Genomic DNA, 20,159 nt, shown 5'->3' with positions numbered 1-20,159 from the left:
TAACCACTGTGCCACCAGAGAAGTCCAAAAAACAGAATTCTTATAAATAGATAATAACTCTCTATAGAGATTTTTAGGTTATCCATCCAAAAAACAAAACTTAAAATTTTTATTCCCTTTTGACCTAATAATTTTAGGAAATAGGGATCGTCCTAAGATCATTTATAATAGTGACAAATATAAATAATTTAAATGTGTAGCAATAGAGAACTACTTATATAAATAATGGCTACAGCCATACAGTGGAAAACATTAAAAAGCATGTTTTTGAAACTATCTAATGCTATGAAAAATTCTACAGATATCACAGGAAATTTAAATGAAGAGCTCATATATATATATATATATATATATATATACACATATATACATATATATATATATAAAACCACTATTTCAAATTTTATTTAAATTAAAATGATCTGTAACAAAAAATCAACTAAACCTTGCCAACACTTGTTCTTTTTCTTTTCTTTTCTCATTCTTTCTTTTTTTTTTTTTTTGGTATAATTGCCATTCTACTGGGTATGAAGTGATCATTGTGGTCTTGATTTGCATTTCCCTAATGGCTAATGATGTTGAACATCTTTTCATGTGCTTATGGTCATTTCTGTATCTTCTTTGGGGAAAATGTCTATTTAAGTCCTTTGCCCATTTTAAAATTAGATTGTTTGGTTTTTGTTGCTGTTGTTTTGCTGAGTTGTAGAACTTCTTTATGTATTCAGGATATTAATCCCTTATGAGATAAATTATTTGTAAATATTTTCTCCCATTCTGTTGGTTGTATTTTTACTCTCTTGATAGTGTCCTTTGATGCACAAAAGTTTGTGTTTTGATGAAGTCAAGTTTACCTATTTTTCTTTTGTTGCCTGTGATTTTGGCATTGTATTTAAGAAATCAATTCCAAATCTAGGATCATGAAGATTTCCCCCTATGTTTTCTTCTGAGAGATTTATACTTTTAGCTCTTAATTTTAGGTATTTGATCATTTGATTTAATTTTGTACAAAATGAAAGGGTCCAAGTTCATTGTTTTGCACATGGATGTCCAGTTTTACCAGCACCATTTGTTGAAAAAAGTATCATTTCCCCATTGAATGGTCTTGGCACCCATGTCAAAAATCCACTGACCAGACATGTGAGGGTCTATTTCTGGGTTCTCTGTCCTATTCCATTGGTCTATGTCTGTCCTTATGCCAGTACCACACTGTGTTTTGATTACAGTAGCTTTGTAGTAAGTTTTGAAGTTGAGAAGTGTGACTCCTCCAACTTTGTTATTTTATTTTGGCTACAGTGACGGCTTTTGAATAGAACTGTTGCTAGCCCATAATACCTAAGCTGGCCTTAAAGATTTGCTGTGTAACTCTGACAAATCAGTATTCATGACTATTGCGCATCTCTGAAAAACCACAGGAGTTTTCAATATCCTGATATTCATTGTATTACTGTCCTATTGCTGCTGTAACAAGTTACCACAAACTTAGTGCCTTCATTATCTCACTGTTCTGGAGGACAGAAGTCCTGAAATAAGGTGATGGCAGGGCTGGCTCCTTCTGGAAGCTGTAAGGGAGGATCTGTCCTTTGTTTCTGCAGCTTCCAGAAGCTTCCTGCATTTCGTGGCTCATGGTGCCTTCCTCAGTCGTCAAAGCACTTGCTTCTCTGGTCACATCTCCTTCTGCATCTGACCTTCCTACTTTCTCCTACCTTATCATTACATTGGGCCCACCTGGATAATCTAGCATAATCTTCCCATCTCTAGATCCTTATTTTTTTATTATTATTTTTTGATGGTGCTAATATATCCTTTAATGGCAGAATGTGGTAATTATTGAATTAATTATTGCTAACATAGTTTTCAAATGAAAAAAAAACAGAAAAAAAAATTAAACGTGACACAACCTGACCAAACACATGTCAAATTACAGTTTCAAGGTTATTTTACAAAATACCTCCATTTATACCATAGATCCTTATTTTAATCTCATCTGCAAACTCCCAGGTTCTGGTGACCAGGGAGTAGACATCTTTGGGGGCCGCTATTTTGCCTACTACGATTACAGTGTTGCTGACTGAGGGGCACACAGATCCTCTAAAATATCCTTTTATTTTTCCCTGTTGGTCTCCCTTGTAAATAAAGATTCGCTGTCCAGTTGTAAGGATCAGGTATAAGTCTGTTAATATAACAATCTCACATTTCTTTCCTACCTATGGAACTTTTTTCCACTGAGACTATGACTCCTAGAGTCAGCAAATATTAATTGAGCTCTATTCCCTGTGCACCCATGTCCACAAAATGAATACATCTGTTTCATGACCTTGAGGAACTTATAATCTACTAGAAGAGAAAGATGGTACTGCAGTGTAACCCACTTTTAAAAAATTTCTTTCTTTTTTATTTAATTTTTATTTTATATTAGGGTATAGTTGATTTACAATGTGTTAGTTTCAGGTGTACAGCAAAGTGATTCAGTTATATATACATATATATCCATTATTTTTCAGACTCTTTTCCCATATAGGTTTTTACAGAGTATTGAGTAGAGTTCCCTGTGCTATACAGTAGGTCCTTGTTGATTATCTATTTTATATATAGTATTGTGTGTATGTTAATCCCAACCTCCTAATTTACCCCTCCCCTGACCTTTCCCCTTTAGTAACCATAAGTTTGTTTTCTATGTCTGCAAGTCTGTTTCTGTTTTATAAATAAGTTCATTTGTATTGTTTTTTAGATTCCACATATGAGTGATATAATATGATATTTGTCTTTCTCTGTGTGACTTGCTTCACTTAGTATGAAAATCTCTAGGTCCATCCATGTTGCTGCAAATGGCATTATTTCTATCTTTTTTTATGGCTGAGTAGTATTCCATTGTATATATGTACCACATCTTCTTTATCCATTCGTCTGTCGATGGACATTTAGGTTGCTTCCATGTCCTGGCTATTGTATATAATGCTGCTATGATCATTGGGGAGCATGTATCTTTTCAAATTATGGTTTTCTCCAGGTATATGCCCAGGAGTGGGATTGCTGGACCATATGGTAACCCACTTTTATAGATTATATTTCCTAAATAGCTTTAGAATCCCTCCCTTCCTGTCTCTCCTCCCTCCTTTTGTCATGTGTTACTATGATTTTTGCAGAAAATACAGCCGGTTTCCTTAACATCAGTTGGGCTCCCACACTCCTTGCTTTGGGCCATTACTGTACCCACAGATGTGCTCACGTCACCCTTTTGCCAAAAATCCTTGTGTTCCTGGCATCAGGATAAACTGTAACCCTCCACAGGTCCTATTCCTGGGTGTGGGCTCTACCATTCCAGCCTTAACACCTGCCATTTCAGGAGCACGTTGTGTTCTAGTGGAATAGAATAAACCTACCACCCCACAGTTCAGCTGTCTTGGCTGTTGACTTTTACAGAGCTCTTCTCACTTACTGGCTCCATTTTTCCTCCTTCACTGCCCAAGAAAGTCCTGTGCATCCCCAGTTCTGGCCTCAAGTCATGCTTTCTGACCCTTGCTGGTGAGGAGGCTCTTTTTCCTGGGTTTACTGTGTCAGGCAGTTCCTTGGTCTGTAGTGTAATTAGTGCCTTACCTGTCTGTTTTTCTAACCAGACTATGGATTCAATTAGGTAAGGGATGGTTCTCTTAACCCCATGCTCCCTGTATATGTAGAGTGCCTGCCTCATGAAAGATGTTTACTAAGGGTGGGTTGAATGAATGCTTGGATCCACGTACATGTGAATGATGTAATAGAAAATACCTGAAGATTGAAGCAAGATTTATGATAGCATATGGATTCTAAGCTAAAATGATTGCTAGCTAGCACTTTTGTCCTTTCTATATACTGTTTTTCTTGAAGAAGCTGAATCGAACTTTCTGTGTGATTAAATACATGGGCTTTAAAAAAGTCCCATTCCTGAGAGTTCATGTGACTCATTGGAGTTCTGTAAAGCTGTTAGTTTGAAGCTGTTTATTTTAAAGGATAAATTTGTGGCATGAAGTCAACAGCTATGAAGTAAAGCTCCTCTCAACATATATATGAATCCAACACAGAGGTTTTCTTAAACTTGACTGCCCTCAGTACAGCCTTGAATACTTGTGAGGGATCCATAAGGGCATACTTTAAAATTCTTTTGAATAAACATTCTTTTGAGACAGGCTTATTTCATTAGGACAAATATTACAAGACGACTCTAGAAGTATATTCTTACAAGATTCATGCCACAAGTAAGTAAATAAATAAGTAGATAGCCCTTTTGTTTTTGTCATTGTTAATAAACAAAACAATTATAAATGTGAAGTATGCCTTTCTTCAGGGCTCTTTTTTTTTTTCAAAACGAGATTAGATTTTTTTTCAGTCTGAAAAAGACAAACTTAATTTTATAGAGTAGTAGGTCTAAGGTTACTCCTAGTGGTAGAATTTAATTATTTATTATATTTATTTGGGGGAGAGGATGGGAGACAATGTATGAAGTACAGAGAGAAATACTTTCTCCTGTTGTATTAATTAATAATGCTGGATTGGTGTTTTTTGTTTAACTTCTCAGTGACCTTTGTCAGACCAAATTGAGGGAATTTAGTAATAAAAAAGACTCACATAGGATATATAAGGTATATATTTAATGTCACATTCAGATCTATGACTCTTTAAGCTATTAAGGCTGTTTTGACAGCTAGTACTAAAGATGGTGGGAACTGTTCTTCCGCGCCCCCGACGTTTCCTTCGCTGTGGCAGGAACTGTACTGGCGCAGCACCGGGATGCCTTGTCTCTGTCCACGAGGCTGCTGGACAGGAAGCCGGAAGCACGCCCGGCCCAGCCCCTCTTTTGGGAGCTCACTCCCCACAGCCGCCCTTCTTCCATCCTGTGAGTTTGCCAGCAGCACCCCACGTGGGGGGCCGGGGATGGTGTGGTTTTGCAATGCGGCCCGTGGCTGGGTGGGTGAGTCTAATTCCGTGCTTCAGTTCTAGCAAGCCGATGGTTGCCGCGCATCGGCCGTGTTCTGCGTATTCTGCAGGGACAGGTCCACGGGTACTAAACGAGGTGTTTGACAGCCTGTCCGCCTTTCTTTCTTTCTTTCTTTCTTTCTTTTTTTTTTGCGGTACGCGGGCCTCTCACCGCTGTGGCCCCTCCCGCTGCGGAGCACAGGCTCCAGACGCGCAGGCCCAGCGGCCATGGTTCACGGGCCCAGCTGCTCCGCGGCATGTGGGATCCTCCCGGACCAGGGCATGAACCTGCGTCCCCTGCATCGGCAGGCGGACTCTTAACCACTGCGCCACCAGGGAAGCCCCTGCCTTTCTTCTTGAACTCATTCCTCAGCTGGTCCAGAATCCGGGCAGGGACTTGTGGTCCCTATCATTAGGCAAGTGTCCTTGCGCATGTATATCTTTAAATTCTCACAACTGCCCTGACAGTTGTATTGTCCCGTTACGGATGAGGAAAGGGGGGACCCAGGAGCATAAATCACTCTGACGTTAGGTTTGTCACCCTGGTCCGTCTACTCCCAAACTCATGTCCGTTAGGACATACTGACAAAGAAAATAACACAGCAAAAGCTTCTAAAAGGCTTTGCATAATATAAATCACTGAGTTCTACAGGTGAGTTTTATTATTGGTAGCCTGGCGTGTTCACACCTATAAACACAAACATTTTCATACCGTCTGCGAGTCCCTGAATGCACAGGTGCGCGCCCACCTCCCCAGTTCCACTGGCCACCTTGATGTCCTCCAAAGCTTTCGGCTCTTTCTAACCATCCCGGGCCTCTTGTTCTCTCTCCTCTGACTGGGGCACTCCTTTTCTTCCACCCTCCCCTTTGCCTGGCAGTTCCTACTTACCCTTCAGATCTCAGCTCCAATGTCACTTCCTCAAAACGGCACCATATCTAAAGACGGCCTCATTGTGATTTCTGCCAGCCACCTGCCCTGGCCATCATTGGTGATCATGTATCCATTTCAAGCCTATATTCCCCAGCAACTGAAGCGCCACTGTGAACACTAGGGCCACTTTTCTGTTGTCCACTGTTGTGAGCCTAGTGTCCTAACACAGTGACAGCACGTGAATGGCACCCAGCATGGTTGCTGGGTGAATAACTGGACATAATGCTTGGTGTCCTGCATTTGCCTTAAGGTCTTTGCCCATTGTTTTCTCCTTAATACTTGCAAATAACATGTTAAAGATAGCCTCTTTCCTGATAATTGTAAGAAAAAGAATATACAGGACTGAAATCTGTAGTCTTTCTTGAGGCTTTAAACTGTGGGAAGCATAGAATGGATTTCCAAGTGTGCGTAACTAAGGACTTAATTAATGTCTCCGGGATAGTGTAAAGACAACACTGTTCCTGTGTTGAAACCTGCTTTGTGTGGTCCTGGGCTGTGGGATGTGCAAAGGAACTTCTCTCCTAGCATTTCAGTGTCAGGTAATATTAAGCACCTACTTCTGCTTGGTTCTGATGCCTCCAGGAAGAAAATCCTAAAGCTGAGACTCGTCCTTCAGAACTTATGCTAATACCTACTTAGGTTTTTAATGTAGCTCTTGATAAGTTGTTTATCAGTTCATGTATAAAATGAGGCCAGTCATGGGGTAGTGTGTGAATTAATTTTGTTTCCTAGCCAAGTATTAAAAAAAATGATTAAGTATTACAAAAAGACTAAATGTTGATAGTTTGGGAGCAAAATGAAGAATTTTTCCATGTGCTTTTTCCTCTCCTCCTGTTGAGGCAAAGTAACATAATGAACATTTTAAAGGGGCAAAACCAAAGACATTTCTGCGCACTTAATTTTGCATCCCTCAAATACTGAAAGTGTTGATCGAGGCAGAATTTCAGTTTCTGGGCACCTATTTTCCTGGAACAACTGCCAATGGTAATAAACCATGGAACCAAGATCTGTAAGGAGGTAACATCAGTAACATCCATTCTGTGCCTTCAGATGTCTTCCTGGTTCCATATGACAGCTGATATTGTTTCTTTCTGCTCTCCCCATCCCCACGTTTACAGGGCATTGATGTACGGGATGCTCCTCTGAAGGAAATAAAGGTGACTAGTTCCCGGCGATTCATAGCATCGTTTAATGTCATGAATACAACCAAACGAGATGCTGGAAAATACCGCTGCATGATTCGAACCGATGGAGGAGTTGGCCTATCCAACTATGCAGAATTGGTAGTTAAAGGTATTTAATGTTATTTTTATACCTCCAAATAGTCTATTAAAAGAGACATGTGGGATGGTTGTGAGTTCATGATTTGTTGAAAGCTCAGACTTATCCTTGTCTGTTTCTGAACAGTAGTTTGGTGACAGGCTGTACGGATGGATTACATTTTAAGTACAAATTTTGCACCTGAGCAATAGTTTTGAAAACTGTATTTTATTTATGTTGGTTCAGTTGCATACAAAGCAATGAATGTGCTCTGGGAAAGTTCTTCTGCCAACTCTGTGTACAGAGATTACAACCCTATAAATTTTTTTTAAGGAATAAAATTTTTTTACTGATAGAAAATCACTTAAAATGCAAATCTTCCCCAGCCACAGTGTTTATGATAGCAGGGTGGTTAATAAAATGAAGCAGTGTCAGTATAAAAATGCGCCGTCATATCATACAAGCCACATTGATAGTAGTGGGTTAACATTCATAATGTTGCTGTTAGGTTCTATTACTGTATTTTGCATGACTGAAAAATTGAGTCATTATATTCAGGAAGGTGGGAGACGAGTTAAAAAAAAGGAGGGGGATAAATTTCCTTTGGCTGCTTTGATGTTTTTTGTGTGTGCATAGACTTAGGAGTTTATAGTATTAAGCTGGTAAGGCAATTTTTGGTCCCAGACAGAATTTGGACTTTTAGATATAACGTGAGGCATTTTTATACCTTGTAGCAAGCCATTGCTGCTTCCTCCTAGGGGAAGAGAATGATGCCTGCTTGTTACATGTTCTCCCCTGCATTTATTAAATGGGCAACATAAAACTGGTCTCTTTTGGATGGACTATTCCTTTTGTCAGCAAATTTCTCTATGTTGACAGTTTTACAGACTGCAGGGTTCAAACCCCAGAGCTAGCTGTGTGGGCGTAGTCCTATGGCTTACCCTCTCAGTGCTTCTGTTTCCTCCTGTTTAAAATAGACATAATAATGTGACCGACCCTAAAGGGCCGTCAGGAGGACCAGATGCAAAAGGTATGTGAATGGCACTTAGAACAGGAGACCTAGTAGGCAGCCGGCACCTGTTCAGGCCGTGATGGGGCATGGAGTGGCTCTTGTTCTCCATTCTAGTCCATCAGTGGTCCTCATCTGAGAATGCATGGCTGAACCACCTTTCCAACTAAAACAAAATAGAAATACAAACACCTGCCCACCTATTCTCTACCACTGTTACCACACCCATGTTGAATCAGAATCTCTGGGACCAGAGCCTCTGCCATAAAATCTATAGGTTATCCGGGCAGACGCTACTGCTGTGAAATCAGCCCTGCCAACGTTAGTCACACCTGGCTTGGGGGGAGCCTGCCCCCCAGCACTGTTTATCTGCAGCAGTGGCTAATGTTCTGTGGAAGGAAGCCAGGAAGCACACCCTGCAATATCTGCTCACATGGTCTAATTTGCCACACCAGAGCCCTGTGATTTTGGGTTTGTAGTGAAACTGTAGCCCGTCTGGCTAGTTTCCGAGTTTAGGTTTTACCTGTAAGAAAACTAAAACTCTGCATAGATGTGCACACCCTCCCCTGCAGAAGGCTCTTGGGGAAGCGAGGGGTTTCCTTGTGGAAAATGGACAGATTTGCCAACAAATCCAGCAGAATGGCCGCCTCGCTGTTGCCACGGCTGAGTTCTTTATTGTCATCACTGTTACTTAATTTTCATCTTGGTCCCGTTCTTTGTGACTCTGTTCTGTTTTCTGATTTCTGGTTGCTACAGTGCTTCACTGTGCCCGTGCCCAATAAGGCGTGGTACTTTGTAATCAGTACGATAGAAATCTAGTCACCTCTTTAAAAATTGCCTCTGTGGGAAAGTTAATTTGTTGGGAGTTACAAGCAAGTCAGAAATTTCTAGTCTACCACAACACACATAAGCACAGAGGCTGAGTAGGTCCTTATTCACATTTCTGCCACACATTTTCCTGCCTTACAACAGCATGGAGGGATCTTGGGTCATGGTGATAAAATGTCCGGGCACCCTTTGCATCTCTGCACCCTGCCACAGCTGATGACAACTGACTTGCAGATATGGATCAAATCTGGAGTTTGACTTTTCCTCCATTTATAATTTTTATAGCCATATTTGCATGTATTTGATTTTTCAAAATGAGATAACATGCTGGAGTCTACTAATTAAATAAAGCATTGTGTTGACGCAATGACTTTAAAATATATAATGGCATGTTTAGGCCACCTGTGTGATTGAACACTTTTTATATGCGTGTGTTTAGAGTGCTAATTTTTTCAAAATGGGAAAAACATAAGTCCAAAGAGTTTATAACTTCCTTAAGGTCATTCCCTGATTTGGTGCTGGCCCACAAATGAAGCCCAGGTCATTTTAAACTATCATTCTTGTCTGTTTTATGTCTACCACTGCTTTTGGTAATCAAAGACATAAAAATATTTCATGTAATCTCCACAATTCATGTATATATACATATATGCCAATATCATATTTAATTATAGGAGACATATATTAGGAATTCATATATGTATATCAATTAGATATATGTATATGATATGTATCTATAGGTATATAAATTCTTTCTTTGCTGGCTTGATTTAGAATTATTTTTATCATGCCCTTTCACTTGGATTAAACATTTTAAATTGCTTTTTATCACTTAGTACAAATTGAGTTCCTTCCTTCTTTCCCTTTGAGAAAATTTATTCAAAATTTAAATATTGAGATTGGTTCAAGATGGCAGAGTAGAAGGACGTGCTCTTACCCCCTCTTCCAAGAGCACCTGAATCACAACTAACTGCTGAACAATCATCAACAGGAAGACACTGGAGCTCACCAAAAAAGGTACCCCACATCCAAAGACAAAGGAGAAGCCACAATGAGATGGTAGGAGGGGTACAATCACAATAAAATCAAATCCCATAACTGCTGGGTGGGTGACTCACAGGCTGGAGAACACTTATACCACAGAAGTCCACCCACTGGAGTGAAGGTTCTGAGCCCCATGTCAGGCTTCCAAACCTGGGGGTCTGGCAACGGGAGGAGGAATTCCTAGAGAATCAGACTTTGAAGGCTAGTGGGATTTGATTGCAGGACAGGACTAGGGGAAACAGAGACTCCACTCTTGGAGGGCACACACAAAGTAGTGTGTGCATCGGGACCCAGGGGAAGGAGCATTGACCCCAGGGGAGAGTGAACCACACCTACCTGCTAGTGTTGGAGGGTCTTCTGCAGAGGCGGGGGGTGGCTGTGTCTCATGGTGAGGACAAGGACACTGGCAGCAGAAGTTCTGGGAAGTACTCCTTGGTGTGAGAACCTCCCAGAGTCCGCCATTGGTCCCACCAGAGAGCCAGGTAGGCTCCAGTGTTGGGTCACCTCAGGCCAAACGACCAACGGTGGGGAACCCAGCACCACCCATCAGCAGACAAGCGGATTAAAGTTTTACTGAGCTCAGCCCACCAGAGCAACAGCCAGCTCTACCCACCACCAGTCCCTCCCGTCAGGAAACTTGCACAAGCCTCTTAGATAGCCTCATCCACCAGAGGGCAGACAGCAGAAGCAAGAAGAATTACAATCCTGCAGCCTGTGGAACAAAAACCACATTCACAGAAAGATAGACAAGATGAAAAGGCTATGTACCAGATGAAGGAACAAGATAAAACCCCAGAAAAACAACTAAACGAAGTGGAGATAGGCAACCTTCCAGAAAAAGAATTCAGAATAATGATAGTGAAGATGCTCCAGGAGCTTGGAAAAAGAATGGAGGCAAAGATCGAGACGATGCAAGAAATGTTTAACAAAGACCTAGAAGAATTAAAGAACAAACAAACAGAGATGAACAATACAGTAACTGAAATGAAGAATACACTAGAATGAATCAATAGCAGAATAACTGAGGCAGAAGAACAGATAAGGGACCTGGAAGACAAAATGGTGGAATTCACTGCTGCGGAACAGAATAAAGAAAAAAGAATGAAAAGCAATGAAGACAGCCTAAGAGACCTCTGGGACAACATTAAACGCAACAACATTCACAATATAGGGGTCCCAGAAGGAGAAGAGAGAAAGGACCAGAGAAAATATTTGAGGACATTACAGTCAAAAACTTCCCTAACATGGGAAAGGAAATAACCACCCAAGTCCGGGAAATTCAGAGAGTCCCAGGCAGGATAAACCCAAGGAGAAACACACCGAGACACATAGTAATCAAATTGGCAAAGATTAAAGACAAAGAAAAATTATTGAAAGCAGCAAGGGAAAAACAACAAATAACATACAAGAGAACTCCCACAAGGTTAACAGCTGATTTCTCAGCAGAAACTCTGCAAGCCAGAAGGGAGTGGCATGATATACTTAAAGTGATGAAAGGGAAGAACCTACAAGCAAGATTACTCTACCCAGCAAGGATCTCATTCAGATTCGATGGAGAAATTAAAAGCTTTACAGACAAGCAAAAGCTAAGAGAATTCAGCATCATCAAACCAGCTCTACAACAAATGCTAAAGGAACTTCTCTAAGTGGGAAACACAAGAGAAGAAAAGGACCTACAAAAACAAACCCAAAACAATTAAGAAAATGGTAATAGGAACATACATATAGATAGTTACCTTAAACATGAATGGATTAAATGCTCCAACCAAATGACACAGGCTCGCTGAATGGATACAAAAACAAGACCCACATATATGCTGTCTACAAGAGACCCACTTCAGACCTAGGGACACATACAGACTGACAGTGAGGGGATGGAAAAAGATATTCCATGCAAATGGAAATCAAAAGAAAGCTGGAGTAGCAATACTCATATCAGATAAAATAGACTTTAAAGTAAAGAATGTTACAAGAGACAAGAAAGGACACTATACAATGATCAAGGAATCAATCCAAGAAGAAGATATAACAATTATATATGCCCCCAACATAGGAGCACCTCAATGCATAAGGCAACTGCTAACAGCTATGAAAGAGGAAATTGACAGTAACACAATAATAGTGGGGGACTTTAACACCTCACTTATACCAATGGACAGATCATCCAAACAGAAAATTAATAAGGAAACACAAGCTTTAAATGACACAATAGACCAGATAGATTTAATTGATATTTAATTAAATATTCCATTCGAAAACAGCAGATTACACTTTCTCCTCAAGTGCGCCCGGAACCTTCCTTCAGGACAGTGCGTTCCTCCAGGATAGATCACATCTTGCGTCGCAGATCAAGCCTTGGTAAATTTAAGAAAATTGAAATCATAGCAAGCATCTTTTCTGACCACAGTGCTATGGGATTAGAAACCAGTTATGGGGAAAACAACGTAAAAAACACAAACACGTGGAGGATAAACGATACGTTACTAAATAACCAAGCTATTATAAGTAACAAGTTACAGTAATCCAGACAGTATGGTACTGGCACAAAAACAGAAATATAGATCAATGGAACAGGATAGAAGGCCCAGAGATAAACCCATGCACTTATGGTCACCTTATCTTTGCTAAAGGAGGCAAGAGTATACAATGGAGAAAAGACAGCCTCTTCAATAAGTGGTGCTGGGAAAACTGGACAGCTACATGTAAAAGAATAAAATTAGAACACTCCCTAACACCATACACAAAAATAAACTCAAAATGGATTAAAGACCTAAATGTAAGGCCAGACACTCTAAAACTCTTAGAGGAAAACATAGGAAGAACACTTTTTGACGTAAATCACAGCAAGATCTTTTTTGCTGCACTTCCTAGAGTAATGGAAATAAAAACAAGAATAAACAAATGGGACCTAATGAAACTTGAAAGCTTTTGCACAGCAAAGGAAACTACAAACAAGATGAAAAGACAACCCTCAGAATGGGAGAAAATATTTGGAAACAAATCAACAGACAAAGGGTTAATCTCCAAAATATATAAACAGCTCATGCAGCTCAATATTAAAAAAAACAAACAATCCAATGCAAAAATGGGCAAAAGACCTAAATAGACATTTCTCCAAAGAAGACATACAGATGGTCAAGAAGCACATGAAAAGCTGCTCAGCATCACTAATCATTAGAGAAATGCAAATCAAAACTACAATGAGGTATCATCTCACACCAGTCAGAATGGCCATCATCAGAAAATCTACAAACAACAAATACTGGAGAGGGTGTGGAGAAAAGGGAACCCTCTTGCACTGTTGGTGGGAATGTGAATTGGTACAGCCACTATGGAGAACAGTATGGAGGTTCCTTAAAAAACCAAAAATAGAGTTACCATATGACCCAGCAATCCCACTACTGGGCATATACCCTGAGAAAACGATAATTCCAAAGGAGTCATGTACCCCAATGTTCATTGCAACACTATTTACAATAGCCAGGACATGGAAGCAACCTAAGTGTCCATCGACAGATGAATGGTTAAAGAAGATGTGGCACGTATATACAATGGAATATTACTCAGACATAAAAAGGAATGAAACTGAGTTATTTGTAGTGAAGTGCATGGACCTAGAGCCTGTCATACAGAGTGAAGTAAGTCAGAAAGAGAAAAACAAATATCGTATATTAACGCATATATGTGGAACCTAGAAAAATGGTACAGATGAACCAGTTTGCAGGGCAGAAATAGAGACACAGGTGTAGAGAACAAATGTATGGACACCAAGGGGGGAAAATGGCAGGGGGTGGTGGTGGTGGGATGAACTGGGAGATTGGGATGGACATATATACACTAATATGTATAAGGTGGATAACTAATAAGAACCTGGTGTATAAAAAAATAAATGAAATTCAAAAAAAATTATTCTTATTCTTGTACAGATTCTTTCAGCAACCCCAAAGTCCTTTTGAATGGCTGTCTCAATGATTTCCAAATTCTAGTTGAATCTTTCATTTGATTTAACGTATTTGGTACTCTTCTTAATGGGGAACTAATAGAGAAAATAGCGTCGGGACAAATAAGCACTAAAGTCCTATCTATTTTAGGGTCGTATGGTAGTTCTATTTGTAGTTTTTTAAGGAACCTCCATACTATTCTCTATAGTGGCTGTAACAATTCACATTCCCACCAACAGTGCAAGAGTGTTCCCTTTTCTCCACACCCTCTCCAGCATTTATTGTTTCTAGATTTTTTGATGATGGCCATTCTGACTGGTGTGAGATGATATCTCATTGTAGTTTTGATTTGCATTTCTCTAATGATTAATGATGTTGAGCATTCTTTCATGTGTTTGTTGGCAGTCTGTATAGACACAGACCTACTAGAGAATGGACTTGAGGATATGGGGAGGGGGAAGGATAAGCTGTGACAAAGCGAGAGAGTGGCATGGACATATATACACTACCAAACGTAAAATAGATAGCTAATGGGAAGCAGCCGCATAGCACAGGGAGACCAGCTCGGTGCTTTGTGACCACCTAGAGGGGTGGGATAGGGAGGGTGGGAGGGAGGGAAACGCGAGAGGGAAGAGATATGGGAACATATGTATATGTATAACTGATTCACTTTGTTATAAAGCAGAAACTAACATACCATTGTAAAGCAATTATACTCCAATAAAGATGTAAAAAAAAACCAAAGTCCTATCTATTTTAGGATACTAGTGACAACGTCCTAAATGAATTGTGTGCTCACTAACCTTTGTGGCTTTGCCCCCAGTTATATTTTGAATGGCAGTTCAGGAACCCTTGCTAGCATTTGCAACTGCAAAGTAATTAACTGCTCTTTCAGCCTGCCTATGTAAATGTCTTAATATATACTATGAAAGGCCCATTTCATGTCTTGGTTCAAGGAATCTTCTAATGATATAAATTGATGTTAAATTATTATGAGTTGAATCAAAACTATCTAAAGAAACGAAGAGCTAGCACAAAGTTGTAGTTTATAAATAATAGGAACAATATTTTAGTAAATTTGCACTAAATTTATCATCCCCCAAATAAAATTCACCTTTTAAGTGTCTTCTTTAGACTCAGCCTCATGAGATTTCCGCAGCTATTTTAAAAGTCAGTATGACTTACCACACCTTGAATACGTTAAAGAACAAAGATGCCCCAACCCAACAAAAGGAACTTGCGTTGCTGGTTTCTTGTTGGTCTAGGGATCTACCTGGTATCATCTTAGGGGCCAACCTCAGATGGGACCAGCTGTCGTGAGGTCCCCATCAGCAGGAAACATGACAGGGAGCAACGGGTTATGTCTGCTATGGAGCAGACAGGTGCATGTGCTAGTAAAAGAATAGCAGGCTTTATTTTACATGCGTTTGTGTGAGCTAAGTGAGGAGCTAAAAACAAAAACACACCAAAAGGCCCAAACCACCTGCCGAAACATCCTTGAAAAAAATCACTAGGACTTAACATTTTCTCCGATGGAGATTCATTAAATAGAAATACATTATTTTATACGGTTATCTCCTTCCCTAATGTCATGTGTGGTGCCACTCACAGTGACACTGGCACATGGAATGCCTTTATTTGGTGCCTGGAGAGCCATTCAGCTGGCACCTGATACACTGTTGAAAACAAGATTGCCTCTCTCTCCTGTCTCAGACAAAGATCCAGAAAAAGTCAGTCTCAGGTTTTCAACAATGAGAGAGACCTTCCTGGGTTGTAAAGAGTGTTTGCCATTGATTGCTTAGAGTTTTATCAAGCTGGGCATGACCTGTGCTTTGCTTTAGAGCTTTTCTTTCTATTCACTGCTTTAGTAAGACTCATTACTGCAAGATCCCTGAACAGTGGCAGGACTTCATCACCCCAAGTGCTCACTGCTCCTGGAGCAGAACGAGTCCATTGGGATAGCTTTTGGGGGGAAACGAGTCATCCTGGAAATGCATTTATGATGAGATAAACTATAATTTCATCCATGTTTTTCAAGTGATGATATCTTTGGAATACAAATATAAGGAGACTGAATTTAATGATATAACTAATACCTTGGGTGATTTTGAAGACACTCGGTTTTTGTTTGTTTGGGTTTTTTTTAACTCTTGACAATGGAGAGACTTCTAGAGCTTAATTACTACCACTTGAGAGAGTTTTCACAAGTCACTTTTAGTGCAAAAAAATCCTTTGGTGCTTATGTAGCTGTTCGAAAAAGTGAATTGCGTCCTAAAACAAACTGGGGTTGTACCTACCTGAGCAGGCTTCGGTTTTAAAGATGGTTTATTTCACAGATGTGAACACTATGCAAACCTCCCTCAGTATGCTTTTTCATATTAACCTGAGCAAAACCATTCTTATCAGTTCATTGCTGAAATGTTAATGTCTTCCCTGTTTTAGTAATTGATGTGCATTTAGCTCTTCTCAAGTGAAGTGTCTGAAGCATGGCCTCCGGTTTGCCTTTCAGAGCCCCCTGTCCCCATCGCCCCCCCTCAGCTGGCCTCCGTGGGGGCCACCTACCTGTGGATCCAACTCAACGCCAACTCCATCAATGGCGATGGGCCCATCGTGGCCCGGGAGGTGGAATACTGCACCGCCAGCGGGAGCTGGAGCGACCGGCAGCCAGTGGACTCCACGAGCTACAAGATCGGGCATCTCGACCCGGACACAGAGTATGAGATCAGCGTGCTTCTCACCCGGCCAGGGGAGGGCGGCACCGGTTCTCCTGGGCCTGCTCTCAGAACCAGAACCAAGTGTGCGGGTGAGTCCGGGGATGCTGGGACCGCTTGTCAGTGTCTTCTGGGTTTTGACCTGCAACCTCCGTGCAGGTGGCTCACACTTCCTTCAGCTCTGCTGGGACCCTTTTGACCCTGGACAAAAGGTCCCTTCACCTGTGGACAGCAACCCAATAGCCTGTGGGCTTCAAACCTCAAGGCTTGGTATCTCTCAGGAGGCCTCCGCCCCCTTTTCCCCATTCTTAATTTACACCTTCCTAGGAGTATCACCTAATTCATACGGGAATCATCCCAAAGTTGACAGAAACTGTTTGCTTTAATGATGTCTGCTCATAGGTCAACGCCTCTCGTCTGGGTCCCTTTGCTTTTATGTTCCCTGTTGATGTGTTTGTAGCCTCGAGGGCCTTTGGAAGGCTAGATTCCATCTTAGCGATAGCTTTAAAGCTGTGTTTTTATGGACGGATATTGAATGGAGGGGCTGCTTGCCAGTGACATGGGGCCCATTTGTAAAATAAGCCAGCGTGATTTGTGGACTGCATGCCGGCTTTAAATTCTTAGATGATAAAGTTCTAATTGACTGTGCAGAGCCCGCTCTGTGGGTTGATGGAGAGAGAAATACAGAGTCTTATAAAAATCAGACCCTAAAGAAAGAGCCCGTTAGAGGTTCGAGTGCTGTTTCTGTCTGGCTGCTCTTGGGTCGGAAGTAGAGAGAAATGACAGGTTGGGATACTGAAGTGTTCTTTCATCATTTAAATGCAGATTCTTGCACTGAATTGAGGGCTGAGGTGAGGAGACTCAAGAAATTTTTATGGAGATAATTGATTCTTCGGGTGGCATTATTTAAGAGGACACTTATCAGTAGGTTTCGTTTCCTTTTAAGTTTTAAAAGTACTCAGAGCGCAGTCTAACCCTGTCTGGTAGGAGAAATGATTAAACCTTAACAATGGTAACTGCTTCATTCTTTCTTCATAATTTGGAGTGTATAGTTTCGAAAAGCTCATGGAAAAAAATTATTTTTGTAAAACTATTTTTGTTAGAAGAGGGAACAGGACCCTTTTTCTTCTTGGGGTATGTGCTGTTGGGCCTGCCTTGTCCACCCAGGTCTGTTTCCCAAGTCCCACGTCCCCATGGTCATATCACGCTCAGCGCAGAGCCTCTGGTCTAAGAACTGTGGTGATTCTCACAGCCGCCATGGGTGGTCCAAGGAGAAAGGAGTTTGACAACACTTTCTCTTCCTCACTTCTCTTACACCATGTCATCTCCTCTCTCTCTTTAATTGAATAAAATTTCCCTGCCTTTTTTGAAATAATTTATCATCTGTTGTAATGCAAACAATAGCTGTGTAACACTGTGTCTATCACTTTACAATATAAGAATTGCCTTCAAATCTGTTATTTATTTTATAACTGCCTCTTGAAGTCTCTGGGGCCAATACTGTGACCCCCTTACTAGGGCCAGGGAAATAGAAACCCCTGCGGTCCTCCCCGCATGCTCTGTGAGCAATAAGTTTGTGTTCTTTCACTTCAGCGTTACTTTGAGGAATCCTGTTTGGGGGCATGGTGCTAGATCGTCTTCCTCTCCAAAAGAAGGTTAGAATCCCATTGTCTAGGCTGGAGAAAGGATCCAATCTGTCATTCTAGTCACTGACAACCCCACCTACCTATTGTTTTCAGTTCTGTTCTTTTGTATTTTCTCCTGGTTTTGTGCTTGTACATTTCAGGTATCAACATGATTATTGTCTACATTTCCCCTAAATATAAGGCGTGCATATCTGTTTTCAGTAAGCCTTTTTGTTATGGCTGCATGATGTGTAAATGTAGAAACTTTCATAGTAGAATGGCAGCCCTTTTTTAAAACATTAAAACCAATCCTGGATGGATATTTGCATGCCAGCCCTGTGCCTTAGAGGTTAAACCTCACTTAAGCAAGGAAGCCTGATGAGAAAGCAGGCTTTTTCCTCTTACCATTTGTAACCTGCCGTGGACACTGTTGCATATCTGTCCTGCACGGGGATTGAGCATTTTTGAAAAAGCTGTGGTCGAACAAGTCAATCTTAGGAAATAGAAATATGTTAGGTGAGAGGGTCAAAGCTAGAAATGAGAGGGGGAGATGCTGGGTGGGTGAGGAAAGGGAAGTTGAATGAGCCTCTTACTGTCGGAAGAAATACAGTTTCACCCTTTGCTGAACTGAGACTTTTGAGAAAATCTGAAGGAGAGCTTGTTGACTGCTCAGGTGAGCCGTGTGAAATCGTGGTATGCAGGACGGAATGAAAAGGGGGAAGGTGGATGCTACACACTCTAGACAAAAATGTGCTAACAGTCCCAGCCTCTTCCTCAGATGGTTCGCGAGTGTTTGGGGTTCAGAAAGAGCAAGTCATGGACCTCAAAACCTGAGAGAGACACTGAGCATTCTGCCAAGCAGATGGAAAATGGAAAATGGCCTTGGCCAGGCATGAACAGTGGATGAATCTAATAGGGTGACAGGTAGTAGGAATAATTGGGCATCCATCCCGTGTGGTTTAAAAGGCCAAGAGTATGTGTCTGGAATTAGAGTAATAAAACTTAGCAGCAGCACATATAAAAAAAGAGATTGAGGGTTAGGTTTAAATACGTATGCATCTACAGTATGGTCCATATTCTGTTAATCACTCTGTAATGCTATGGCCTCACCACCCCCTCCAAAAAACAAAAACAAAAACCAAACAAACAAAAAACCCTAATAGAAGTGTAGGTTGCATTAAGAAAGCAAAGCCTCTGTTGTAGGTGGTGATAGTCTTTTTCTACCCGTGCTGGGAAGCCTCCCTGTTATTGTCACACTTACTTCTGGTCCCCACATTTTAAGAGAGAAAGCACAGAATAGACTGTACTCAAGGGAAAGCACCCAGGATAGGAAATGTTCTGGAACTTTGCTCAGCCAACGTGGAATGATGGAAGAATTGAGAAAGAGGATGGGGACGAGCAGGGTGTCTGTGCAGATTTGACAAGAGCTAAGTCATGCATAACGAGTTTCCAGTGGCTGGTGGGTTCAGGCAGAACCTGGCATTGCAGAAGGAGATTCTTTACTCACGAGAGGATTGAGCTGGCTGAACCTGAAGGCCTCTTCAGCATGAAGAGTCTATGTTCTCTTTCTAATGAAGTGATCCAGTGTATATTTCTACCCTGAACGTCTCGGAGTTCACTTTTATTTTATCCTTTTCCAAATTCTCCCTAATCATGCGTATCGAGTGCTGTGCTGGGCAGTGGAGGTCTGTGATGACGTTTGCAAAAATCTGAGCAAACGGGGGGAAAACCACTGAGTTTTTCATACAGCTAAACAGGTTAAATTTGAAAGACTGACTCTTATTCTGAGCTTCCCGCCTGGTTTTATGCTAAAATATCACTTTCATGAAATGCCAGTGCCTGAGGATACTACAGCTGGAGTCA

The 20,159-nt window shown here is 41.0% G+C and overlaps 1 protein-coding gene across 3 annotated transcripts in view; it reads left to right on the top strand.

Annotated features, from left to right (window-relative positions):
* The window catches only part of PTPRM (protein tyrosine phosphatase receptor type M), a 768,668-nt gene that overhangs the window by 335,958 nt on the left and 412,551 nt on the right, over positions 1–20,159 (top strand). For all 3 annotated transcript variants that reach the window (XM_081252728.1, XM_081252729.1, XM_081252730.1), the window contains exons 6-7: positions 6,997–7,171; positions 16,470–16,763. In XM_081252728.1, coding sequence (XP_081108854.1) covers positions 6,997–7,171; positions 16,470–16,763 — 469 coding nt within the window. The remainder of the gene's footprint in view (positions 1–6,996; positions 7,172–16,469; positions 16,764–20,159) is intronic.

Source organism: Mesoplodon bidens (assembly GCF_964165515.1).
Source record: "Mesoplodon bidens genome assembly, chromosome: 13".
Taxonomy (NCBI): Eukaryota; Metazoa; Chordata; class Mammalia; order Artiodactyla; family Ziphiidae; genus Mesoplodon; species Mesoplodon bidens.
The sequence above is the reverse complement of the archived record's forward strand: the minus strand, read 5'-3'. Positions and strand labels throughout refer to the sequence as shown.